The sequence below is a fragment of the Trachypithecus francoisi genome, unplaced genomic scaffold (assembly GCF_009764315.1).
Source record: "Trachypithecus francoisi isolate TF-2019V2 unplaced genomic scaffold, Tfra_2.0 Contig01579, whole genome shotgun sequence".
Lineage (NCBI taxonomy): Eukaryota > Metazoa > Chordata > Mammalia > Primates > Cercopithecidae > Trachypithecus > Trachypithecus francoisi.
The window spans coordinates 7,802,206-7,830,199 of NW_022681442.1; the positions used below are offsets into that span (position 1 = coordinate 7,802,206).

The window sequence follows — 27,994 nt, forward strand, 5'->3', positions numbered from 1 at the left end:
TAATCCCAGCACTGTGGGAGGCCAAGGCGGGCAGATCATGAGGTCAGGAGATCGAGACCATCCTGGCTAACACGGTGAAACCCCGTTTCTACTAAAAATACAAAAAATTAGCTGGGCGTGGTGGCGGGCGCCTGTAGTCCCAGCTACTCGGGAGGCTGAGGCAGGAGAATGGTGCGAACCCGGGAGGCGGAGCTTGCAGCGGGCTGAGATCGCGCCACTGTACTCCAGCCTGGGTGACAGAGCGAGACTCCTTCTCAAAAACAAAAAAAAAAGAAAAAAAGAAAAAAGAAAAAAGAACTGCTGTGAGTATTCGCAAGTCAATTAGAAATGGTAGACAAAGAAGAGATGGCCAGAAAGCAGGGGTGGCTCTCCTTGGTTTTTATTAAATCAAGTCAGGACTGCTAACAGATTGGCATATGTATTATAGGTGCAGTATTCCATAAAAATTTCACTGTCTTTAATCACTTGAACCCGGAAAGCAGAGGTTGCGGTGAGCTGAGATTGCACCATTGCACTCCAGCCTGGGCAACAAGAGTGAAACTCCCATCTTGGAAAAAAAAAAAGAAATTCACTGTCTCATCATTAGCACAGGGCAATCTCTTGATAACCTTGAACAGCCTCTACTTTCTGTTAATAGACTTACAGAAACTAAGGAAATGGAGGTGCCAGGACAATGGAACCCAGTGACTTAAAATCAAGGCAAAAATCCCTGCTCAGGCCAGTTCTTGCCCATCCATCTCCCAGGACATGCCAGACAAGATACATAAGACAAAGTGAAAGACTTCCTGTACATTCAGGTCACAAACGGGGAGGGGGGACTAACCAGCCACCTTCCTCCTGCCTTTACTGAGCTCCAACAATTGGGACTTGTAAATCAGAAAAATGTGACCTCCCAGTCAAACTTGAAAGAACCTAATACATGTAGGACCAGCCTATTTAAACCATTTTCATGCTGAGATTGTCTGCACACACAAACATTCGCTTTTAGGGGGAAGGAGAGGACACAAGTTGAATCCAATTGACCATTTCTAAGACAACTGGTCAGCAGCAATTGGGCAGCCACTACTTGTGAAACATTTTCCCTCAGGCACAGAGCCCAAGAGTCCCAGCTGGGCACAATGTCGTTAGTACCAGCTGAATAATATTTGGGTTGAAGCAGCCGTCACTACCCTGTGGAGACGAGGTGCCATGTTAGATCCGGGCCAAATGACCACTGCCAGCCTCCCTTTCAGCATGGCTGAAATCTCCCCTGGAGACTGTCACTTTTCTTCAGCATGGAGTAGCGCCCAGTGGTCAGCAGGCAGGTGGACACCATGCTCCCCACCTACCATCAGCTCTCTGCATCCTTGACAGTGACAGAACTGAGTGATCCCCCAGGGAGCCTCAGGTGAGTCCAGGAGCTCAAAGGAGCTTCTTAGAAAGAAAGGCCAGCACACGGCCCACAGTCATCCTTTGGTGACAAATAGTGAGTGTCCAATGTCTGCCCTTGAGGAATCAGGAAGCAGGCTCTGGAGCCCCTACAAGCCAGGGAACCAGGATCACTGGGCGTGCCAGGGACTGGCAGCTGGTGGTGTCCACCCAGGGGCCCCCACGCCCTCCCTCCCTTCTTCTCACCGCTGCCTCATTCTAAACTCTTCAGCAGGAGCGTGGTCCTTCACTCAGACACCGGCAGAATGTTCTGGCTGTGAGAGTCGCCCGTGAGGCCAGAGGAGTGGATGGAGCGTCTGTGCAGGAGCCTGTTCAGAATCTCCTTGCAGCTTTTGCGGTACTGATGTCGCAGTAAGGAGTACACAAAGGGGTCGGACGCGGCCTTGCTGTAGGCCAAGCACTTGGACAGCACCCCCCAGTGGGAGCCGATGGGCACAGTGGAGAAGAGCTCCACTAGCCTGCGGAGAGACAGGGAAGCTGTTAATGAGGACACAGCTAGGCACCGCCTGGAGTAGCCATGGACCAGGGCCTGTCTGTGCCCTGTGGACCACAATTTCCCAGCCCAACCCTCAATTTATCTGAGACTGCCTCCTCAAATAACAATGATAACAGTTTACACCAATAACAATGATGAAAGTGAACATTTTCCAGGCTGTATTTTATTCTACACACTGTGCTAAGCACTTTCCATATGTGATTTTGCTGAGCCCTGGGAGATATGACCATCTCTGTTTTACATGCAAGGAAACAGATGTCCCAGAAGGTCAAATATTTTGCCCAAGGTCACATGGCCAGTAATTGTAAAGGCAGGATTTGAACCCAGGTCTATCTGACTCTGAAATCCAAGCTGCACCGAGAACCCAGCTATTAGCTAATAGCTGGCTGTCCTGGCTTTGGCGCCAGCTCTGCTGCTGACTTGTCATGTGGCCCTGGGCACCTATGTTCACTCCTTGGACCTGTATGTCTCATGTGAAAAACAAAAAGGTTGGACAATATTGTCTCAATTATCTTTTCACTAGAAGAGTCTGGTCCCATTGTTGGCTTCCAATCCTGGCTTTGCCTTCCTAAGGAGGTTGCATGGGAGGAAGGGCTGAGAACAATTGTGAAAACATTTTGCAAAGCTCAAAGTATGTCATGCACAGGAAACAATGCTGGCCACGAAGTCCTATTCCCTGGGTTGGGATCCTGGTGGTCTTTGACGATAGCCACGGTCAGGGGATCCTAAAGGGACCCTCATTCTTTGGAGGAGGGGCAGGGAAAGACACAGCCCATGTATCTTAGAGTCCTCTCGGTACCATCAGACAGCTCCATGCGAGGTGCTAATACCATGTTATGAGCTCAGGGAAAGCCTTCAACAGAATCCTACCCTCCACCCAAATCAGGCCATTTACTCTCTCAAGTGTGTCCAGCACCCTTGGCCATATTTGGACATTATCCAGCATTAACATGAAATAGAAAAGACCCACAGAGCTAGGAAAGAGTCTGGAGATGACATATCACTCTCTCCACCCATCGTCATATGAAAAAAATTGAGGCCTAGAGATGGAAAGGGATTGCCAGACATCACACAGCAAGTCAGTGGCCATGGAAGCTGCAGCACCTATACTCCCCTCTGACTGGGGGTCTAGCACCTGTATTCTACCTAGAGTGCCTGCAGATAGAAGGTGGTGGTGGCTCTCAGCTTGGGGATCTGCCCAGGTGAGGACCCAGGTACAGAAAGAACTGAGCTTGAGCTGGAACTCAGTGCTGCTATCTTTAGTTGTTTATGCTTAAGCCTTCTTTGGGCTGTAGAGCTGGCAAAGAGGAGGAGGAGGAAGCTTGTGGACCACGATCCTCCACAGAAATGCCCCTTTCTGGAACAGGCTTTCAAGGAGTCCACTCTGAGGCCCCTCTAGTTGGCATTCTATTTTCAGCACCACTGTCTACCTTTGCCCTCTGACCCTGTGGGGGACTGTGGCTATGTCTCCTCTCATATGCTTGGGAGCCTGAATGGGGAAATGGAACTGTGAACATTTAGGAAATCTGTACTTTTAAGAAATCTATTTTGAGAAGTGATGAATTCAAAGGGACAAAAAAAAAAACAAACCTGAATTTAGAATTTACACCTAATAATAATAATGACATAGCTGAATGCCAACACATTGTTGCTGTGTGGTGCCAAATTGCTTTTCCAAAATGTCTATAGTTTTTATACATTTGCTAATTTCAGGCTTAGCATTTTGGCTCTCCCAAAAGGATTTACTAAAAGAACCAGATATCATCAAACCGTCCAGCAAGATCGAAATTATTTGCAGGCTCTGTAGATTTCACAGAATAAAATTATTCAGGACAATCTAAAATTTCACCATTTAGATAATAAAGAGGTAAAATCTATTGCATTTGCTTCTCAGAGATTTCATGGCAAGTCTGAGCTCTCCACCTGGCTCAGATATCGTAAGTCCCAGTTGAATGTCTCCTCTGGGCCAAGCACTTGTGTGTACAATCTCTAACTGTATAATTATCCAGCAGAATGAGAATCATTATTCCCATTTTACAGATGAGGAAATCGAGGCTCAGAGAGGTGAGCAGCAAGTCAGGGTCTCCTGCATGGGAAGCCCAGCTCCATCTAACTGCAGTCCAAGTCCTGGCTAGTGGCCATGCCAAGATGTGAATCTCAGCATTGCAGACATGACAAAGGAAGCTCTGGCTCCAAGAACCCCTTTTTCATGAGGTCACTATATGCTGTCTGGAACTTTTGTCCCTTGCCCCTCCTCACTTTGCACAATGACAATTTCTGCTTTGAAAAGTCAATGTCTGGCCTTTGTCAGGGCCTCCAAGCAAAGAGATGCTTTGGCTGAAGACAGGCCTGGACGCTGCTGCCAGCGGCCACTGTCGGGGGGTAGCTGGAATGCCCCCTCCAGGCTTGGCTGTGACTGGCTGAGCTGCTTTCTCATGGCCCCATGCAGGTGGCTCCCTGTGCCTGCCGTGGCTGGCTGCTGGCTATGATCCACACCAGCTCCGACAGCCCCCAGCTCCTTTTGTTGATGAGAAGAGGCAAGGGTTTCCATATTGCAACAACGACTTCTTTCTAATTCCAGATCTGGGCAGGCTTCTGGATAAGCACCAGATCCCTTCCAGATGACTTTTTAGAGAGGGACTATTCAGCCCCTGTTTTCCTGCCAGATCTAGCTCTGCTCACCCCTTCGTGGTGCCCTCCCCCCAGGAAAGGGGCGTTAGGGTTCTGACCAGTCACATGTCACTAGTGGGCAGGGTCACAGTGTGCTAAAGGGAGCCTCTCCTCCTCCATGTGGTCAGATTATTTAATGCCTTTCCCTCTCCTTCCTTCCCCTCCGCAGTCAAAGTTAATGGATGGTCTCAGGATGGGACGCGGGAGGGAGGCAGCTCGCAGAGCAGAAGTCTCTAGTGTAAGGCCCTGTCTCCTGATTAGTTCTGGCCGAGAGTCCTGCAGTGAGGGGTTATTGGGCTCAGGTGTTGACAGAGCCGGACTTGGCTTCCTTTTGTCATGGCCCCTCTTACGGTTGAATTGCGTCTCCCCCCCAAATTCACATGTTGAAGTCCTAACCCCTAGCGTTGGAATGTGATCTTATTTAGAAATAAGATTGTTTCAGATACAAATCAGGTCATAATGGAGTAAGGCGGGCCCCTAATTCAGTACTATTGGTGTTCTCGTAAAGGCAGAAACTTGGACAGAGACACACACACAGGGTGAGCACCGTGTGAACGTGAAGGCAGAGATCAGGGTGAGACATCTGCAAGCCAAGGAACCCAAAGATGGTTAGCAAACCACCAGGAGCTCAGGGAATGGATGGAGTGAGCTCTTCTTCACAGCCCTCGGAAGGAACCAACACCTTGATGTCGGACTTCGGGCCTCAGGAACTGTGAGAGGTCTTTCTGTGTTAGAGCCGCTCGGTTTGTGGTACTCTGTTACGGCAGCCCTAGCAAACCAAGACGCCCCCTGAAGAACCCCATGGGGAGGAGGGGAGGCTGTGTGGTTGTTCTGGGGACCCCTGGCTATAACAGCATCAACCAGCCCCGCCTCACTCCTAGAGCCCATGTATGCCAAGGTCAACCCTGGAGATCTGACAAAGATTAGCAGCCCCAGGAGCAGGGTGCCGCCCCTTGCCACCCACGAGAAAGCAGGGCCTGTCCCCACAAACATCACTGCCTGCCACCTCCCCCGACCTTTCACTGAGCAATAGATGACTTTCCATGTGCTCTCTGGAGCATGAGGCTCCATTCAGGGGGAAGCGTTCATGCTTCTGTGCTCAAAAGGCACACATGTCTGTCCTGACCCAGCTCCCCGGGAAAATCCCCTGGGGTGAGGTCCACACCCTTGGTCAGCAGATCAGGTAGGGGGAGGGGACGGAGCTGGAAAAGGGCCGGGATCCCCTCTTCCAAGCACATCAGGGGATTCTGACACAGGAGCCCAGCCCCTAGGTAAGCCTGCGGTGTGTAGGTTTGGAGAGGATAGAAAGCGCTGCAGGGCGCAGAGCTTGTTGATGAAGAGGAAGCAGAGCACAGAGATGTGTATTTTTCTGACTTAGGGTGACACACAGAGCAGATATCCACAGATCTTGCCAGACCCCGAAACCCTGTGTGCCTGCACCACTGTGTTCTGATAGCTGTCCAGGGAAATATTCCATGGAGCCATGCCTCCTCTCTCAGTAATAACCCCCTCTGATGCGGGTCACTGGCACGTCTAAGCTGGCTGCCACAGTCCAGTAACAAACCCCTCTGATGTGGGTCACTGGCGCATCTGAGCTGGCTGCCACAGTCCAGGGCTGATGGAGACAGGAAGCTGCCCATCCTTGCTCCTCACCCATGGGGACCTCACACTCCCACCCAGCAGCTTAGGCAGTCCTGGTCCCAGGAGGGAGGCATGTCTGCCAGAACTCCAAGGCCTTCTCTGAGCCTCTGGAGAGACCAGTGTCCTGATCTTGCTTCACAGTGGGAATCCCCAAGGGAAGCAAGTTCCAAAGTGAGAACAGGACCAGTAACCCCTGTAGCCCCTGACCCAGCACCTCCTGCGGGCCCCCCAGGGACTCTGTGTCTCCTTAACTGCTTCACAGAGACCATCTCAGGACCCCAATATCACTCTATGGTACAGAAGATGGAACCAAGGCAGAGAAGTGTCAAAGCTACATAGCCTGAACATGCAGGAACCAGGATTTGAAACGGGAAGGCGGGTGCCGGCAACCACGTGCCTTCCTGGTGCCAGGCTGCCCCACCGGCCTCCTTGACTCGGGTTCCTGTTCCTCAGTGTGATCAAGCACCTGTACTTTCAAATCCTGAATTTACAGTGACAAATTAGCACCCTCTATTTACACCTTCTATGCCACCATCATCTCTCCTCTCTTCTCTCTTCCTCTTTCCCTCTCTCACTCACACACACATAAATGCAAATGCACACACACACACATCCACATAAACACATGCACACACATATATACATACACATGTGTACACACACACACATACATTGTATACTAAATGCAATGCAACATGGGCCACAGAGCATTCCCTGGACAACCAGCCCGGTGTCTTCCCAAGACTTCTGGAGAACTCAGCTTGCATATTTGAAGACCTGCATATTTGAAGTAATAAGCTGATGCTTTAGATTTTCATGAGACAGAATGGAGAAGTCATTTTATTAATAAAATATCAATCTTCGGGGATCCCCTACATATGAGACCCCTCTCCCATCTACACGTTTTCCTGACTTTGAAAAGCCACAATAATGGTGCTGTCAGATTTTCAAGTGCCTCAAAGCCTGATTCCAATGATATATGACAACCACAGTTATTTGTAAGTGTAGATCGCTGCGGAGAGCATAGCCTTACAAATGCTTCTAGACATGTGGATTTTAATTCAGAAAATACGTCATTTGAGCTTTTGGATGAGAACCTGTTGTGGATCTGCAGACCCTGCTCAAAGACTCTGGGAAGAGTCCTCTGTGACCTAGGGCTTTGAGGACACAGAGCAGTGTGACTGTGACTTGGAGGTGTCAGACTTCTATTAAGAGTGAAGGTGCAGCTTTGCAAATATGTTTCCCACTGTGGCCTTGTGTGCCCCAGTACACAAGTGCAGGCAGCTCTTTGGCTGGTAGAGTTGGATGTCCTGTCTTTCTGAGATGCCAACTGCATCCGCCAGTGGCTCTGGCTACTAGTGCTGATGGTCTCTTGGGAACTCCAGCTACACAAACTGCTGTCAGTGAGATGGGAGATTGGGGGTGACTGCAGGAGAACCCACCAATTTTGCTAGAGAAACTCAATGCCTGCTTCACTCACAGGAGCTTGGAGGCCATCTGAGTTCATGCCATGGTACTTACGCATGGCCCTACTGGAAATTGGGCTGAAAACATATACATGTGGTTTCTCTGTGTTTCCAGTGCCTGCCCCAGTCTTTGGAGTTGTGGCATGGCCTAAAGGCTGAGTTATAGCCAGTTGGCCTGACACTGACCTTTAACTCTTGGCTCGGTCACTCACTACCCATATATCCTTGAGAAACTCATCTCACCTCTCTGAACTTCTGTGAGACTAGGATTCTAGCACTTACCTTGTTAGAGCTGTCCCAGATGCAACAAGGTATGCGCTGATAGCCTCAGGTGCTTGGCACGTGTTCACTAAGTGACAGGTATGGTTATAAAGACTTCATGCTCTCCAATAGAAAGCTTGATAACCTATAGGAACACTTGAATGGTTCTTTTAAACACCTGACCCAAGAATTATGCTTTCCTATCTCAGAAAGTTAACAGGCAAATGTGAATAGATAGGGTACACAGAGAAGGGAATCCCCTGCCCAGCCAGTGGGATCTTCTCCATCAACTCAAAGGGGTGGCAGATGTTACAGCAGAATCCTCCTCTCTTCCTCAATATCCTGGCCTCCCAGCTCCCAGCATTCCCAGCCGCCATCTGATGTCAACCTATGCTCTTGACACATCTCCATTTATAAGGTACAAGGCAGGTGGAAGCGGCAAGGCTGGCTGCCTAGATATAGTCACTGGGGAGTTGTGGGGAATATTAGTTTCTGTGCTGACAGCTCAATGAAGGGTGTAAATGACAATTGAACAACTTGGTTTCAATCATCTCAGAAACTGTAGCATTCCACTTCTGAGTGGGTCATGCCTCAATGTGTCTGCCCACACACCTGTGGGAGGAAAGCAGGAACCTCTGCTTCGACTGAGAGGAGAAGCAGAGTGGTGCATTGTGAGGGGCTGGGCACACGCACTGGCTTCGGGCAGACCCACACTAGAACTGAGGCCAAGTCACTTGATGGAATTGGGGAAGGCTGGAACCTGACTGAGCCTCAGTTTCCTCATCTATAAAATGGGAATGTTAGCGCCAGGCGCAGTGGCTCATGCCTGTAATCCCAGCACTTTGGGAGGCCAAGGCAGGTGGATTACCTGAGGTTAGGAATTCAAGACCAGCCTGGCCAACATGGTGAAACCTCGTCTCTACTAAAAATACCAAAATTAGCCCAGCCTGATGGTGCGCGCCTGCAGTCCCAGCTACTCGGGAGGCTGAGGCAGGAGAATCACTTGAACCAGGGAGGTGGAGGTTGCAGTGAGCTGAGATCGCACCATTGCACCCCAGCCTGGGCAGCAAAGTGAGACTCTGTCTCAAACAAACAAACAAACAAACAAACAAACAAAACCCAAGAGAATGTTAACTAGGTGCAGAGGGTGTCAGGACAGCTCTGGTACAGCTTCAGGTACAAAGTGAGGACTTACAGGATTAAAAATGAAGGGACTTTCCTGAATTAGTTAAGGAGATAGAGCTTGTCCTTACTTTTCCTTTCTGAATTCCCCAGGATCAGCCTGTCACTGCCTCGGTGGGTTTTGATTTTTATTTCTGTGGACAGTGAGGAGGCAGAGAACAATGAGGAGGTGCTGCATGCAAGGAAGACGTCCTTCTGCGCGGGGGGCCCTGGAGCTGCCCAGTGGCACCTGCAGATGGGCTCAGGCTGCCGGTTCCCCGAGTCTCTCTAGCTAAATGGCCCATGCAGTGTCTTTCCTCTCTGAGCCTTGGTGCCCCCATTTGCAGAGTGGAGCTCACATAGCTCACCCAGTCCATCTCTTGGGGGCACTTTAGGGCCCAGGAAAAGAACATCTGAGCAAACTGTGGAGTGCTGTGGAAGGCACAGCCACGTCAGATCCAACTGAACCTGTTGCAGTAACACACTTCTTAGCTCAAACAAGCTCTGCCCAAGGGCTGCCTCCTGGTCCCCATTAATCCCATCTAGGCCAGGAGCCCCCCATCTCAGGGATCTGACCCAGAACAGGGTTCACACCTGCCACATCTTCTGTGTTGCCTATTTAGTGCTGGGGCTGCAGCTGAGCTCAATGCCCCTGAGCCACCACCACCGAGCACCTGGCAGGTTGGAGGGATGCAGCTCAGGTGGCTGTTCTCAAGAGAGCCTAGGCCGGGCACGGTGGCTCATGCCTGTAATCTCAGCACTTTGGGACGCTGAGGTGGGTGGATCACTTGAGATTGGGCATTCAAGACCAGCCTAACCAACATGGAGAAACCCCGTCTCTACTAAAAATACAAAATTAGCTGGGCGTGGTGGCACATGCCTGTAATCCCAGCTACTAGGGAGGCTCAGGTGGGAGAATGGCTTGAACCTAGGAGGTGCAGGTTGCAGTGAGCCAAGATTGCACCATTGCACTCCAGCCTGGGCAACAAGAGTGAAACTCCGTCTCAAAAAAAATAAAAAATAAAAAAGAGAGAGAGCCTGTAGGAAGTGACTCCCTCCATATGGAGCTCCAGAACCGTCCAGCCGTCCAGGACCTGTCCCTGGCTGTTCCCCCAGGCTTCTGCCTGCCCCAGGGCCACAGTCCACGATTGCAGCTGCAGCGCAGTGGGCTGACGGGAGTCCAGGAGTATGACTCACTCAGCAAGCCTCGGGAAATCTGCCTTGGGAGTGGGTAGAGGATCCTGGGGAAGGGGTTTAGGAGCACTCTCTGCATGCCATGAGCTTTAATGCCACAGCCACAGACCTACACAAGAAAGGAGGGGAGGGCTGGGTCTGCAAAGACTCCCCAGAGGCCTCTGAGAGCCTGAGGGACGGGTGGAGAGCCCAATGAGGTTGGAAGTCCAGTCCCACTGCCGACTAGATACATAGCTCCGGGCAATTAGTCAAACACTCCCTGACCCCAGTCCTCACTTACTCCAGCAGTAAAATATGTTGGGATGCAATAGAGACACGGCTATCAGCACACTGGCCATTAGAATCATCGAGGCGCCTTAAAGTCACCCATGCTCAGCCCCACACCGAGGGAGTCTAACTGAACTGGTTCAGTGTGAGGTCCAGATATGAGTTTGGATGTAAAGCTCTCCAGGTGATTCTAAGGTAAAGCCAAGTTGGCAAACCCAAGAAAAACTTCAAGCATGTGTGCCTCTCCCAGCCATTCCTAGCACTTTCCCGCTAATCCCAGCCTGGCTTCAGAACTGCTTTCAACACAGTGCTCTGCTGGTCACCAGCAGTGGGTTCAAGTTGGTCTGCATGGTGCAACCAGCTCACCCTCCCTGCATGAGATGATAGCTTAGGGGATCCTTTGCCTCCAAAACCCATGGCTCTTGGTTCTCCACAAGGACTCATTTTCTGTCAGAAGTTAAATCCTCAACTACATTTCAGAGGTGTGTCTTCAGCTTCTTCTGAGACTGGTCATCTCTATACTTGGAAATCATTTTGAAAAGAACAGCAGAAAAATAAAAAATTGTGACTGGAAATGTCAGTGATCCAGATTCCAGCGTGGATGATAAGTTCACACTGTGCTGAGTGCTCTGCAGGATGATCTTGCTTATTCCTTACCATTGATTGGCTTCTCCTCACAAGCAATGTGTTTCTCAACCCTGACTCAAAGGAAGACGGAATGGTTTGCATCAGGCTCCCTGGAGGTGGCTGTGAGATTAATCCTGTCCCCTCTGCACCCTGCCCAGCCTGGCAGTCCATATCCTGGCAGGGGAAGTAGAGCTCTGATGGGATCCGGGCCGCGCCCATGCACAGCTGGGGCTCAGATGGCCCCTGGTACAGTGAATATAAATTCACAGAAGCCCATCAGATGCGCCTGGTGGGGACTCCCAGTCACCCTAAAGACCAAGCATCTGGTTGGACATTGTGGAAGCCATGTGGGGGTAGAGGGATCGGCAAGGTCAGGCGGCTCCAAAAGGGGTGTGATTGCAGGAGGACCCGCCAGGAAGCTCCATTTGCCTTGCACTCCTCTCTCTGCTGCCTTCTTTCAGGGTCTCATGTCTCCTCCCTTCAGTCCTCCTGACCCCAAGGAGAAAGACGCTGATTTGACTGCTCAGGAAACATTCCCAGATAAACCCTGACTTTGAGCAGGGCTGTGATGGGAGAGAAAGGTGGAGGAGGAAGTTCCGTGCATCCTCTTAGAGTGGATGACACGGAGGTCCTGGCCACTGAAGGATGATATGAGCAGCTCGAGGTCTAGGAGTAGGGGGGTGGGGAGCAGGGCACCGGCACACCTCGCACCCCAGACGTCCCTGATCGCAGGCCAGCAAGGGCCAGAGAGAGAAGGCAGGCACAGGTGTCACCTGAAATGTTCTGCTAGTGAATAGAAACAGGTGCAATGAATTTTAATTACATGTTTTATTTAACTTTATCATTTCACGATGAATTCGATATAAAATTACGAGTTATTATTTTAAATGTTTTTGCAGAGAAAGAGGTCTCACTATGTTGCCCCAGCTGGTTTCAAACTCCTGGCCTCAAGTAATCCTCCCACCTTGGCCTCCCAAAGCCCTGGGATGACAGATGTCAGCTGTTGAGCCTGGCCAAAAATGTACTAATTTCATGTATAGAGTGTGTCATGCTAAGTCTCAGAGCTCATGTGTTTTTAAACCTATAGCATATCTGTTTGGACAGGCCACATTTCAAGTGCCCTGTAGCCACCTGTTGCTGGTGGCCCCCATGCTGGACAGCACAGCTCTAGACCTGGCTCATGCTGTCCCTTCTCCCTGGACAGTCGCCCTGAACAGTCAGGCCCACTTCACAAGGCTTGTCCATGAAGCCCCAGCCGTGAGAGCTCATTTCTGCCCCAGAACCTGTGGAGGTTGGGTCTTTTGCATGACACGGTGCTCCATCTGGGTTAGAGGACTACAAGGTCAATGTCTCCAACAGAGGGGAACTCCTGGGGTCGTACCAACCCATGCCTCCTCTGCAGGGATTCTTGTATGCTCTGCAGAAAAGGTGCTCTAGAGATGCACCGAACTGGAATGTGGGTGTGTGTGCTCATTTTAGGGGGTGTTCTTAGGATGGCTCCTCCACACACAAGAGAAAGCCAAGGCAGGAGCAGCCAGGGTGGTGGCAGTGGGGCCTGGCGGGGTTTTGCCAGAGACATATTTTGTACTCATGAGGTTTCCCGGGCATTGCTTCTCTCCCAGGTAAGTTGCTGCTCATCCCCATGGAGGATGAACTGTTCTGTGAATGGTTTTTAAACCTGAGATGCATCAAATCCATTTGGAGGGAGCATATTGAGTTGTAATCTATCATCCATTTTACTGAAACATTACTTCCTGGGCGCTATGAGAGAGAACCCGGCTGTATTTTTTTTTTTTTTAATGGAAAATGTTGTTGGGAAATGAAATTAAGCCGGAGAAAAGTCCAATAGTTTGAAGTCGGAGCCGTGTCACCTATCCTCTGAGGGTTCCCATTCACCTCATTAACCCACGGCTGCCCGTCCTCTGTGACCTAAGAGGAGGGGCTCTGTGTGCCCTTCCTGTCTGATGCACCTTCCCTCACTGGATCAAATCCCCTCTTGGTGCAGCAGCCAGTCCGGGGCAGGGGCACTGTGGATGGTGCTGTAATTGCCAGAAGGAAGGAGAGCGAAGACCACAGATATCCTCAGCAGGCATGTGCCGCATGTCCCCACGGTCCCTGTCCTTAGATCCTCACAACACTGCACTCTCTTCTGGAGGCCCAAAGAGGCCACATCACTGGCCCAAAGTCACACAGCAGGATGTGGGGGAGCTGGGGTTTGGGCTCTGAGGAGGCACACTCCAGAGTCATGCTGCTAAGTCCTCTCCTATGCCTCCCTGGGGGAGCAACAGAAATCCTTTCTCCTCTGTTGCCATGCCCAGGCTTTGTGTCTTGTGGAAATCCCTGAATGATGTGAGCTCTGGCTTCCTGGCTGGATGTGGTGGGTCTAGACTAGTGGTTCTCAACCAGGGGTGATTCTGGTCTCCAGGGAGCATTTGGTGATGTCTGAAGACATTTTTAGTTATCAAAATTTAGAGGGACCTGGGAAGGTACCCCTGACTCACTAGGAGGTGCTACTGGCATTCAGTGAGTAGAGGTCAGGGATGCTGCTGAACACCCCATGATGCCCAGGACAGCCCTGGCATCAAAGAAGTATCTGGCATAGAATGTCAGTGGTGCTGAGGTCTAGTGAACAGTTCTAGAAAAAAGAACCAATAGTTCTGCTCCGGTCAGACCCATCCAGAGACCTGCAGACAGGTCTTGGTCCCCACGTTCAAAGCGAGACACAGGCTAACTAGATCTCCCTTAGAGAAAGCAGCATGCCACAGAAGACAGAGGAAGGCACCATAGAGTTGTCTATCTGGGGAAAAGAAGAGGGGAGCTGGTCTCTAGGAAGTCAGGCCCAGTGTCTGCAATTCGCAGAGGTTCCTGGGAATAGAGGACAGCCTCCTGGATGGCAGAAAGAAGAACTGGGAGCAGCAGCAGAGGCCACCGCAAATCATGCTTCACCTCAGTGTAAGGACAAATGGGAGGAAACAGGGGCGAACTGTCCACAGGGCCCCCTCTTCACTGGGGCGTGCAAGATGCTGAGTGATGGTGAGGCATGGGGGACCCCGCGTGGTTCCTGCAACTGAGGATGCTGGGGGCTGCTGGCAGCTGGGATCTGTTCATGCTAAGTCTCAGAGCTCATGTGTTTTTAAACCTATAGCATATCTGTTTGGACAGGCCACATTTCAAGTGCCCTGTAGCCACCTGTTGCTGGTGGCCCCTGTGCTGGACAGCACAGCTCTAGACCTGGCTCATGCTGTCCCTTCTCCCTTCTGCCCTGAACAGCCAGGCCCACTTCACAAGGCTTGTCCGTGAAGCCCCAGCCGTGAGAGCTCATTTCTGCCCCAGAACCTGTGGAGGTTGGTTCTTTCGCATGATAGACCCAACTCTCTCTCTCTCTCTCTTTTTCACACACACACACACACACACACACACACACCACACACACACACCCTGCACAGATTCTGCTTCCCAGATTCAATGAAAGCTTCCATATCCACCTTCTAATAACCATCAAAGTTCGTTTTCTATTGTCAGCTTCTCACCTAGTTAACCCCCTTTAGATGCAAAGTTGTGGAGTTTTTTTTTCCCTCCAGTGCACAAAACTGATTGGGTAATACATATTTTCCTTCTTTCTGGCTAACACATATGGGGAGTGCTGCAGCTAGAGCAAGCTGGCTTGAGAGACGCACAGCCCAAGGCTAGTGTATTGCAACCTTGGCTGGCTCGAGGATCTGGAGATCTGGGAGAGTACACGAAAAGCCTCACAGTACCTGGCCTAACAGCGGAAGAGCCCCTGAGCCATAGGACAGGTATGCCCACCTGGCTGGACACAGAGCATGCTACCTGCTCCTTGTGCAGGTGGCAGGTGACCTTGCTGTGGACCTGGGTGTTCGGGCTGGGGACGCCTGGGGGTTGGCCTGTCTTGCATTCAGTGGGCAGTGAAGCAGGATGTGGGGAGCTGGGGTTTGGGGAAAATGATGCTTCCCTCCGTCTTCTCTCACCTTCTCCTCTTTAGGGCCTCCCGGGGGTTGGACGCCTGGGATAAAGGGTTTAATGATGTGATTTAGAAATTGAGTGGGAGAGAGTCTTTCACACCCTTTGGGTTCTGAGTTGAATCCAAAAGAATTCGAGGGTGGAGAGGAAAAGCGTGCAGCCTCCTGTTCACTAAATCTGGCAAGTTCACTCTTGCACCTCACAACACACCCTGCAGAAGAACATGTGACCAAGAGAGGCTGCCACTGCTAAAGGCCACTGGGCCCTGCCTTGCTCTTCAAAGTCCCACCACACACCTGCCAATCAGGCCTACCTGGTGATCACATAGGGTGCGAAGCACACAAGGAAGCTCCCTATGAAGGTGCTGATCTTCTTGGTGGCTCGCTGTCGCCTCCGCTTCTGCTCCTCCAGACAGCGTTCCCGCACACTGCAGGTGAGAGAGGAGAGAAGGTGAACTACAGGGCACCCTTGCTAGGTCAGGATGAGGCACTATTTACTAACACAGGCAGCAGTCTCTAGTGTGAGAACTTGACTATGGAGTTGGAAAGACCCAGGGTCAATTCTTGGCTGTAGATATTTTGGGCAAGCAGTATGACATTGCTAAGCCTCAAGGTCCTCGTGTGTAAAATAATAACATGCATCATATATTTTAGTGTATTACGCATAATAAGATGCTACAAGAGGCTGTTTTGAGAATTAAATGCATAAAGCAGAGATGCATGGAATGCATTCCATGTGTAAAGCACACAAAGCCACCAGCACAGTGCCCAAATCAGTACAAAGAAATGTTAAACATTACATCTTATTATTGCTGATATCATTCACTGACCATCTGCTATGGGCTGGCTCCAGAGTGCCCCACTCTCTAAGTAGTATCTCGAATTCTTGTCTTTACCACAATCAATCCTGGCAGATGTGTTTTATCTGCAAGGCAACTTTTTACCTGCCCTGGTTTACAGTGAAAACCATGAGCTTGGCTAGGCACGGTGGCTCACACCTGTAATTCCAGCACTTTGGGAGGCCGAGGCAGGTGGATCACCTGAGGTCAGGAGTTCGAGACCAGCCTGGCCAACACGGTGAAACCTCGTCTCTACCAAAAATACAAAAATTAGCCGGGTGTGGTGGTGGGCTCCTGTAATCCCAGCTACTTGGGAGGCTGAGACAGGGGAATTACTTGAACCCAGGAGGCAGAAGTTGCAGTGAGCTGAGACTGCGTCATTGCACTTCAGCCTGGGCAAGAACAGCGAAAGTTTGTGTAAAAAGAAGAAGAAGAAGAAGAAGGAGGAGGAGGAGGAGGAGGAGGAGGAGAGGAAGAGGAAGAAGAAGAGGAAGAAGAAGAAGAAAAAGAAGAAGAAGGGGAAGAAGAAGAAGGGGAAGAAGAGGAAAAGGAAGGAGGGGAAGAAGGAGGAGGGGAAGAAAAAGGAGGGGAAGAAGAAGAAGAAGAAAAAGAAGAAGAAGAAGAAGAGGAGGAGGAGGAAGAGGAGGAGGAGGAGGAGGAAAGCACAAGCTCTGTGAGGCCAAATGATTTGCTTATGTGGAGGCAGGATTTGAACCCATGTGCGTGACTCAAATCTTTTTCATCTGGGGCAGCCTGGACTCCAGCCATACAGTTTGTGGCATGATGCCTTTCCTCCATGTCTTCAACCCTACTTCTTCCATCCACAGCCTCATCTCTGCCTGGAGCTACAGACACCACATGATGGGGTCATTGAAGGAGGAGTTATTTGGTTCCTCCAGGGACCAAGCTTGAAGAATCTAAGAGACTCCCAAGTCGCCAAGGAATCAAGGACATAGCTTCAAAGATGGAATGAAGAGCCACCTATGCCTCTAACTGTAACCGTGTTTCTGCTCTACTCTGCTGAGGGACCTTTCCAGAGGATCAAAAATGAACAAGAAAGAAGACTGCAGACACAGTTGCCCAGGAAGTGAAGATAACTTAGCAGTGCCAGGCCTGAGCTGCAGTGGTCTGGCTCCAAAAATAGGCCAGTCTGTTCAAAAAATGCAAGCAGTGGAGAGAATATTCATGAGCCAGGTTCATGTACATCGCTAATGCCAGGGCAGCCTTCCCTGCCTGCCGGGAGACTCATGATTTTGATACTTAATCAAAACTCCTCTTAACTATATTTCCTATCACAGGTGGACAATTTCATATTAGTTTAGACTGAAGCCTCCTAAAATTCTTCAAAGATTTTTTCCCCCTGACTTCTGCATTTCCAGGAATTTAAAGAGTTAAGAACCGGAGTTGGGCTTGGTACAAACAGATTTTGTCCTGGCTGAAAATGTATTACTCATGACTAATATTATTAATTAATTTCTAGAAATTAATATTAATTAACCCACATTTCTTGAGTCTATAATATGTGTGCCATGCTAGAAACTGTGATGGGGGATTATTCATTTATTTAAAACTCACATGTATGTGAGTGAGGGATTGATATCATCACGGTCCCCATTTTTCAGATGAGAAGATATAAACCACAGAAGAGTTAAGTAACTGGCCCAAGATCACACAGTTGGAAAATGGTGGCTGTAGGGTGACCAATTGTTCCAGTTGATCTGGTACTGTTCCTGAACAGTTTGCAGGAGACTATCCAAGTTTTAAAAGGGAAAGGCCTAGATCTGAGAATCCCTCCTCTACCTCAGGCAAACCAGGATGGTTGGTCACTCTAGGCGATGGCAGGACCTGAACCCAGACCTTCTGACTCTGGGGCCATGTGCACCACCTCCAAAACCACAGAGCTCCCCCACTGCAGAAGTTCTCTTCCTGCCCCATGCATTCGACAGAGACAGCTCTAACCAGAGACTGTGTCAAAGGTGTAGTAAGAGTGAACCAAGAGTCAGGAGGTCTGAGGTGGAGATCTGATGCTCGTGCTGGCTCTGTGACCCTCTCTGGGCCTCCAGGGACCTGGTGGACATGGCTTCCTAACCTTAATGACACCGGGCCTGCGGTGGAGCACAAAGGGTGTCTATACAGTGGGCACTGTGCCTGGGGCTCACATCCACGTGGGTCTGGTCATGCCTCTGCTCTGGGACAGACCAGCTAGACCCCACAGTCATGTATAGTATGAAAGGTCAGCTCATCCACACACCCCAGATCACAGATGGGGAAACTGAGGCTCAAAAGAGAGAGTGATTTGTCCACTCAGGGAGTGCAGTTCATGTGGGGCTAGCAGCCAGTCACTGACTCCTAGTCCGGTGCTCCTAGTTGGGAGCCACATCACTCCTTTCCTGAAATCTTTTGAAAGAAAATGATAAATCCATCTCCTCTGCTTGGGGCTCTCCTGCTTTCCAGGTGAGAACAGGGAGGTGGCAAGAGGTAAGCAAGGCAGAGCAGCCCCCAGGCTCTGAGGGAAACATCACAGCCCTCTTGCTTATTATTACGATTATTATTTAAGCACAGTATGAGAACTGCTCATCCGCTCCCAGAACAACATCACTTTGGGCTTGCTGTCATTTTTTTCCCCCTCCCTAGCTTTGCAAAACTGAGCTCCTTGAAATCTTGCAGCCCTGTGAGCTGTTATTTTACTTATCTTCAGATGAGAACACTGAGGACTGGGAAGTTTACAACATGCCCAAGATTACACAGCGAGTTCAGGACAGAGACAGGCCTCCTCCCAGGTCTCCTGAGTGAGTTCTGGGTTGACTCCCTGAAATCCCACTGACTGCCATAGAATCACTGAGAGGCGGGCATTCTCAAACATCCCAAGGCCTGGTGGTGATACCTGGGGTCCTCAGACCTGCAGGCAAGATCTGTGGTGCAGAGGGTGTGAGACTCAAAGCTCTCCCGAGGCAACCCAGTCAGGTACATTCAGCCAGAGTGCGAGCATGTGTGTCGGTGTGGCTGAGTGGGGGAGGGGGGAGGTCCCGAGGCTGTGACACAATAGTTTCCTTGAGACCAAAGGAGACAGGCCCTCCAGCATTGTGACATGTGGGGTTGAAGAGATGTTCCCCAGCGGCTCCAGTCATAGGGCAGAGGGGATGGCACCTTTCGGGAATATCTGAAAAGTCAATCAACGAGGTGATCTCAGCTAAAACCTTCCATCCACAGACACCTCCCTGCTCTCCACAAGAGGCCTGGGTCCTGAAAGATCCCTAGACCACTGGAGTCCAGCTAGAGCCCATGCTCTGAGTATTTGGGGAGTGACTCAGATTGGTTTTTCTGGCTTTTAAGGCAAGGGAACAAGCTGACCAACGGAGGGCAAGAGCCCTGAGTTTGGGGTCAGGACACTGGCATAAGCAGTCTGGCCCTCAAATCCAGCAAGAGGGACCCCTGCCCTGGGCCCTGCACATTAAGAGTCCCACATCCCTCCCCATATGATAAAGAGTTCATAGGGCTAAGGGGATGTGCCTACCCACAGCCCCCACCTTCTGTTTCAAACCAAGCTCTAAATGCCTAAAACATGGAATTCTTTGCCCAAATGCCCTCATCCTGCCTGCAAGATGTGTGTGGGCATCTCCCCTGGTCCCATCCTCCTGAGGGTAGACTGTGCCACCTGTGTGCCCAGCTAGATGCCTGAGAGGTGGTATTTGTGAGCAACACACGTGCATGGAATATGGGTGTGCAACCTGCAATGTGCACCTGTGCAAGGGAGGCCCCTCGTGGTACTGGGTAGAGCTGGGGTGGTAGGCAAGACAGGTGGGCCAGCTCGGCTCTCCCAGCACATATGAGGCTGATCCTCAAGGAGCCTGAGAATTCTAAATGTGAACCCAGCCTTGCCGGTCATTATAAAGGTATATTCACCAAGGTAGGAGGGCAGAACACATTTCATGTAACAGTTCGTAAGCTTAATGTAGAATGTCTAAGTCTATATGCACAGCTGTGAGCCTCCATTTGCACTGTTTGCTCCATCCATAACTCTTAGGGGCAGACCTGATTGTGAGTCTTAGCTTGAGACACTTTCTAGATTTGTTGAATTAGGAGAGTGCTTCTCTTCTTGAAAATTGGGTCTCTCATTTTCTCATCTATAAAGTCTAGGGCACAGTGTAGTTCCTGTCTGTTGAGCCACAATTCTGACACCCTCCAGAGTCAGCTACTCAGCCAACATCTGCAGACTTTGCTCACAGGACATGGAGGACATGCTGGGGGACCCAGCAGAGCCTGGGGGAGCCTCAGAGGAAGCCCCAGTTAGGTTTGGCACTGCTTCCCTTTTGAGACCTCATCATCAACATTCTGTTTCTGTTAAATCACTAAGCCAAGCCAGTGAGTCAGGGAAAAGCAAGGTCCCTGCAACCACGCCCTGGGGCCCACCTGCTCTGCCATGTCTGGGAGCACCAGGGAGAGGGGCTGCCTCTAACTAGTCCCCAGCTGTGGTTTGGGAGAATTGAATGCTGCTCATTCAGGTGGAGCACCAGGTGTCTAACAAACATTAGAAACTCCAAACTTCTTCAGAAATGTAACTGAAGAAATCAACATAGAAAGGCAGGAGTAGGGAATGCTTCCCGGGGCCAGGGTCCCAGATTGAATTAAGAAGAGACGGTCCTGGGTATTCTGGAGGTGGGCAGACACCACCAGGGAGCTTCCTGACAAAGATAAACGCCACCCTGGGTCCTCAAAACAGATCGTTTGTAATTAAGTCCCAGGAGGCTATCAGTGTGGAGGCTGACAAAACTTCCAGTGAGCAGACTCCAGCTTCTGCCCTGGCTGTCCAGAGGGAGAAGCCGGCTCCCGCTGCCCAAGACCAGCACTCCCAGGTCCTATAGGCTCTCAGCACTGAATGGCCTAGGAGGCTTACTGCCTGAGACTGGTGGTGCCCAAGGCAGCCCCTGAGCTAGCTCTGTACTTGCTCATTTGTAGGGAGGAAGAGTTTAGTGCTGCCAAGATAGAAGCTGGTGGACTGGCTGTCAGGGTCTCTTGCGGACTGACCATCCGCTCCTGTGTTGTCCCTTCCACATGCTTGGTGGAGATCAGCCCCTCAGAGAAGGACAAGTTGTCTTCACTGAAGGGGCAGTGCTATCAGGTCTGCCACTATTCCATGACCTCAGGGAGCATTAGACCGGGGGGCCTGTTGGCACTGGCCAATGGCAACCCCGGCTCCAGAAGTCTTTCCTCTCTCCGACAAGACTGGGCTTGGAGGGTTCTGGGGCACTGGGAGCAGGGGCTCCTCAAAGCAGCCTGGGGCTAAGAAGAGATCAAGGTCCTCCCAGAGGAGTGGAGGGGAGATAGAAAGGGAGCAGAGTAGCTGCCTCCACTCCTGAGACCCCAGGACTCTCTCTGCAGTGTCTGGCCTGGCATCAGCCAGAGGGATTTGCAGGAGTGGGGCTGGCCCTATATCCCAAATAGGCTGAACAGGAACCAATGCCCCTCTTCTTCTGGAAGTTGGAGGAAGAGTGGGAATGCAGTTTGTACTGTTCTAAATAAGAACTGGTTCCACTCCCAGCTCAACCCTCCTTCACTGTTAGACTCCTGGTGAGAGGGCCCGCTCTAGGAGTCTTCAGTCTCGAGAGTTAAACGATATTGCCCTACATCTTCTAAGAGCAGTCCCAGCCCAAGTGCTAAGGATGCACCCTCTAAGGAAGACCCTCTCAGCCCTGAGTCATGGAAAGGGCAATAGCTCTGCAATTGTGGCTGCAAATATTTCCTTGAAGGACACTGAACCATGCAGAGATATGTGGTGTGAGAACCAGTGTATGTCTTTGTGGCAGAATGCATGCACGCCACTCTTGTAAACCTGTGTATACATGGCCAGCTGTCTGGTACATATACAGTTTATGTGGGAACACATGAGATTGTGTGTGGAGCTCCCACATTTACATGTCCTGGTATCTATTAGCTCTCAGTCACTCACATGTACATTCTGTTCCGGAATCTGTGGGGATTCTGTGGCTGGAAGATTGGTCCAGCGTGCAATCAGGAATGGCTGTGCTCAAGGGGACAATGAACACGTGCACAGTTGCCCTTCAATGTGCCAGCACCGTGAAGGTCAAGGACTGCCTGTTACTGCTGTCATGCAGGAAATACTCAGAATGCTCAGCCTGATACCTCCAGTCTGTCCCCTTTAATCCTGGTGTGGAACATATCCACCAGAGGATACAGCTTCCTCTGCCCCGAGGCTCCCCTGGGTTCCCAGGTTCTCTCACATGGAGGGCCCTTGCTGGCCCTGTCGGAGCTCTCTGCCTGCCTCACCTGCCATACCATCTGGACCCCAGCACCCCCTTATCTAGGGTTCCAGGACACAGAGGGGGAGCCTGCCTTCCCCTGGGACAACAGGATGTAAAATAGCAGAGTCTAGACGCTGCCAGCTGTTTCCCTCCTCGATTTCCTATTCTCCTGGGGAAAGCCGAGGTGAGCTCAGGACAGCGCAGCTAAGAGTTCCCTCCTTCTCTCTCTGACAGACTCCTGCGGATGGCAGGGGTTGCCAGAGGGTACCTATGCTTGCCCAGCTCCATCTGCCCTCTTGAGAGCAGCAGCCAGTGTGAGGACAGAGGTAGGGGCAGATTCAGCCCCAGGAGCCTTGGGGCAACACTCCTTCTGCAGGAGCCTCTAGGCACCAAGTCTGGCAGACATTGGACAGTGCTCTCTGGGGAGGGCAGGAAGAGCCCCCAACCCACCCCTCAGGGCCCACCACAGGGAAGGATGCAGCTCGAGTCCATCAGAATTCACACACACACACACACACACACCACACACACACACAGTCGGGAGACAGAGGCAGCGCCACACACCCGAGAAGGGAAAGACTCAGAGAAAGGACACACTTGGGTCTGAAGAGCTCTTAAGGAGCGCCCTAAGCCTCCAGGCCGCCCTCTCAGGGCCAGAATCAAACACTTGGAAGGTCTTTAACGGGAACAAAGACCACGGACTTCCCATGTGCCGTTTAAAGTGAAAGCTACAAACACAAAAAATGAGCATGAAGAAGCCCAACAGAGTTCTGACTGTCTGTGATTCTTACCCTGATGCTTCGAAAAACGATGTATAGATGGGCTCACCCACGTTTTTTGTGGCCCTGGTTTGCTGATACCCTAAGCACCTCCTTAAACCCCACAGCTGGGCCGCTCTCCCCACCCTCGTGTTCTCAGAAGAAACAGAGGCTGGGTGGAAAAGAGCCCCTGGGGCTAGGGACCTCCCACTCCCACCGAGATCCCGCGCGGCTGTTCCCAGAGCCCTAGCGGGGCTTGGCTCACCTGGGGTGCAGGTCCACGAGCAGCACGAGCGTCTGCATGGTGATCACGTCGATGCGCTTGCAATGGAAGCGGGCCACCTTGAGCACCTTGAGGTACGTGCAGCAGAGCACGACGAAGGAGAGCAGGAAGCTGAGAGCGTGGAAGGCGCCAGTGAAGACCGCGAAGCGCAGGCGCTCGTCCGGCCGCCGGCTGCACAGCGTGCACGAGGCGTACAGCTGGTGGAAGCCGAGCCAGGACAGGGCAAGCGCGGTGGCTGGGAAGGTGAGCGCGTGCAGCCACGTGTAGGCCACCATGAGCGCCGCGTCGCGGAGGCGCATCTTGGCCCGGTAGCTCAGCGGGAAGACCACGGCCACCCAGCGGTCGATGCTGAGTGCGGCCATGCTGAGCATGGAGTTGGCCGCCAGGAAGGTGTCAAGGAAGGCAGCCAGGCGGCACAGGCGGTCGCCCGCCGGCTGCCGCTGCGCCACGACGCCGGCCAGCGTGAGCGGCATGTTGACCACGGTGCACAGCAGGTTCCCGCACGTGAGGTTCAGGGTGAAGAGCGCCGGCGCCTGGCGGCGGATGTCCGCGCTGTGCAGCAGGCAGAGCAGCACCAGCGCGTTGGACAGCAGCGAGACGCCCATCGTGCCCACCAGCAGCCCCACCAGGCCCGCGTCCCACGAGTTCATGGTGCGCGCCCCCCGCCGGCGCTCAGGGCCCGCAACCCGGCGCCGCCATAGCGCAGCCCGCGGCCGGCTCAGCCCCTCGCCGCCGCCGCCTCCCGGCGACCCCCGGCCCCAGCCGCCATGGCTCCCCGGAGGGCGCGCGGCCACCCCGGAGCCTCGGGCAGCCTCCGGGGCAGGCGTCTGGGCGCGCAGCCACCCCGGAGGCCCGCGCCGCCTCCCGGGCAGGCACCTGGAGCGCAGCAGTGAACCCCGGTCCCCCTCGCTGCACCTCTGGGGCCAGCGACTGAGCGCGCGGCCGAACCCGAAGCCTTTAGTGCCCCGGGATCCTGGGTTGCAGGCACCTGCGCCCCCGCTCCGCCTCTGCCTCTGCTTCCTCCCGCTCTCACCCCATCCCCGCGAGCTCTGTCTCCGTTCCGCTCCGCGCACCCTCCCGCTCTCTTGCTTTCTCTCTTCCTCCCTCTCTGCTCTCTGGCTCGCGTTCTCTCTCTGCTCTCCCCTCCACCTCTCTCCCTCTCCCCGCCCCCCGCGCTGTTATCTCCGTCTGTCTCTCCCACCCCCAATTTTCTCCCCCCTCTCGTTCTTCCCCCTCCTCTTCTCTCTGTCTCTGGAATCTGGCTGCTTCTATCACAGAAATCCCCACTGGTGCACACACAGACACACTCGTGCACACACACTCACACAGTCTCGGAGGGAACCAGCCCTGAAGGCTCTGGTGCAGGGTGATTGGCTCACTGTCGCTCCCTTCCCCCATCACCCTCCATCCCCCCGTGTGTGTCAAAGACAGGCTGAGTCAAGGAAATCTCTCTGAGAAAAGGAAGGGATGCCTGGACACCTTCACACCCCAGTGCCACCTGTCCCCACCTGCATGCCATCCTGGCAGACCTTGACATGAGTGTCCCAGTCTGCCTGTCCCAAGAACAGCTGCTACACGACTGGGGTTACTCTATTCGCAGTACCTTCCTCCCCTCGCCCTACAGCCCGAGCTTCCACTGTATCCTGAGCCTGCTGCAGGGACCCCGAGGCTCTCTGTAACATCCCTTGGGCATCTCTCCAGCCGGGAGAGGCCTTTATCTGACCCTGACTGCTCCCACCTGGGCACGCCAGGCTGTCCACAACCAGCCTAGATAGCCCTGGTGTGGTGGATACTCTGCTGTCCTGCTCCAAGTCCCAGCAGCTGCCTTCTCTAGCCCTGAAGCCACATACACCCATCTGCCCTGAGACTGGTGAGACAGCACATTCTAGTTTATGAGGGACCTGCCTGACATAACGTGCCAGAACTCTTCAGAAAATGGGGAGGGTGCCAGCTGGCAGGCCTGGTCCAGGCCACAGAGACCCTGGACACAGGGTACCCCTGCCTCCCCTCAGGAAAATGTGCAGGGACTGTGGCCCTTCTGTTCTCAACCAAGACTCTGTGGGGAAGGGGTGGGGATGGACAGACAGGGGCAGCTCTCAGAGCCCCTGCAGCCCCCTTCAACTCTGTGAGACCCTGCCCTGCAGTGACCCCCTGCACCATGTCAGCAACCTCAGGTCCCTGTCCTGGACACAGACAGCCCTATCCTGGAGCCTCCCAGTGTGGCCAGTGGTGACTGGACATTCCTGGGCCTCAACCCACTAGATAAAGTAAGCCAAGCAAGAATGTGGTTGACTCTACTCGTTGAAGGTAGGGACCTCATTATACTTAAGTATCTCCCTCACATAGCACCAAGCACATCGTAGACGCTGTATTGTACCATTTTGCTTTGCTGTAAAGGAATACCTGAGATTGGGTAATTGATGAAGAAAAGAGGTTGAACTGGCTCATGATTCTGCATGGTGTGCAATCATGGCTCCAACATCTGCTCAGCTTCTGATGAGGACCTCAGGAAGCTTCTAATCATGGCTAAAGGCAAAGTGGGAGCAGGCATGTCACATGGCAAGAGTGAAAGCAAGAAAGAGAAGGGGGAGATCCCAGGCTTTTAAGCTACCAGATCTCTCATGGCCTGAGAAGTCATTCAGGATGGTGCCAACCCATTCGTGAGGGATCTGCCCCCATGAGCCAATCGCCTTCGCCTCCCACCAGGGCCCACCTCCAATATTGCGGATTATGTTTCGACATGAGATTTGGAGGGGACAAACATCCAAACTTTATTATATGCTCATGAAATGAGATGTCGGGAGGGCAGAAACAAGATGCCCTCTCTTCTCTGTGTGTCCACAGATGACACTCATTGACAGTTATTTGAGTGACTGACAGCTGCAGACAGTGGAGTTCTGGAGCCAGCTCACACCAGCTCACACCAGCTCACAGGGGCCCATCATGGGCATCTCTCTCCGTCTCTGCTTCAGTGACAGCATGTTGGTACCTTAAAATCCACCACAATGAGAGTTTTTGCACTATAGAAATCAGCAAACTCCACAAATCAGGGCTTCTCACACCCCAGCCCGTGGTGAAACATTTAACAACACACCACTCACTGACTTCATAGGACCCTGAGCAAGTTACTCAACATCCTTGAGGCTAGGTTTTCTTATTTACCTTTCAAAGCTGTGGTGATGACTACATAAGGTAATGTGTATGTTTAGCTTTGCTTCCCAGAGAAGGAAACAGAGCAGAATGCTAGCAATATCCTCATCCCTTGGCCCCCTCATGTGGCCTACAGATTTCAGTGTTGACTACATGTCTTCATTAAATATCTGGTATATGACAGCAGAGGACGCTGTTCATCTGTGTGTCTCTCCTGCTGCCAAAGAAGTGTCCCCTACAAATAGCTCCTGGCAGGAGATAGGAGCTATTTGTGCTATAGTTTGAATGTGTCCCCCAAAGTTCATGTGTTGGAAACTTGACCCCCAATGCAACAGTATTGGGAAGTGGGGCCCAATGGGAGGTGTTTGAATCATGGAGGCACTGCCTTCAGAAATGAATTAGTGCCTTTATCATGGGAATGGGTTCCCTCCCTCTGCTCTTCCACTTTCTGCCAGGGGATGATGTAGCAAGAAGGCCCTCACTATATGCCAGTCCCTCAGTTTTGGACTTCCCAGCCTCCAGAACCATGAGCAATACATTTCTATTCATTGTAAATTACCAAGTCTCAAGTCTCAGGTATTCTGTTTTATCTGCACAAAACAGACTAAGATAGTGCCCAAGTACTGTCTGTGGAGTAAATCAACCAACATTTTGGGGTCACTATTGGATCTCTGATTCTCACACTTTTGTGTGTATCAGAGTCACCTGATAAGCCTGGGGTGCTGGTTAAAGAGTTTGATTCCTGGATCACACCCCCTGGGATTTCCAAATCAAAAGGTCTGGAAGTCTGCATTTGCATGAGGTCCTTAGGTAGTTCTGGTGAGGGTGGTCTGTGGTCATGTTCTCAGGAGTGTGCTCTATGAGAAATGGTCAGGGTAAGCCACTGGATGCCAAACAATCACCTGGGCACATCCTCCAACCATGACCTGATGTTCAGTCCTGGAGGCACTCACTGAAGCCTCACCAGAGACTTTAGACACACGGGATCCCATTTATATTTTTATATCTTTATATAAATATTTATTTATATTTATATTGACAATATAACATGTCAGTATTCTCCCAGCATATTGGAGTTTATAAAACATGTCCAAACAGTACTATGCTTTATTTAGTTCTTGCAACAAAGACAGGAAGAAAAGCTTTTATTGCTACCCCACATTTTCCAGATGAGAACTCAAAGACTCAAAGAAGTTAAGTGACAGAGTTGGTGAGGGATGAAGCCAGTACTTCTAGCTCCATGACTTGGCTCTTCCTGCATACTCCAGAGGTCCCCAACCACCTTCTCAGGAAGGTGTCCTTGGACTGTAACTTAAAAGTATGTCAATTTTGCAACACCAAACTGGTGTTGGTGACTTGGTAACTAGGTCCAGCATCAATAAACCAATGAACACACACACATGCACGTGTGCACAGACACACACACACATTCATATACCCTCTCACATCATTTTAAAGATCATTTGCTTTCTAAATTCCTAAAGGCGACATTGAAAGGTTAAAATGCCAGAAA

The 27,994-nt window shown here is 51.6% G+C and overlaps 1 protein-coding gene across 1 annotated transcript; it reads right to left on the reverse strand.

Moving 5' to 3' along the window:
- Window positions 1-806: 806 nt before the first annotated feature.
- On the reverse strand, window positions 807-24,017 carry GPR26 (G protein-coupled receptor 26). The gene is made up of 3 exons (XM_033178505.1): window positions 23,314-24,017; window positions 15,506-15,619; window positions 807-1,886 (listed from the first exon to the last, which is right to left on the reverse strand). Exons 1-3 carry the CDS (start codon window positions 23,979-23,981, stop codon window positions 1,655-1,657), a joined length of 1,014 nt encoding a protein of 337 aa, XP_033034396.1. The 5' UTR covers window positions 23,982-24,017; the 3' UTR covers window positions 807-1,654.
- Between the last annotated feature and the right edge of the window lie 3,977 nt (window positions 24,018-27,994).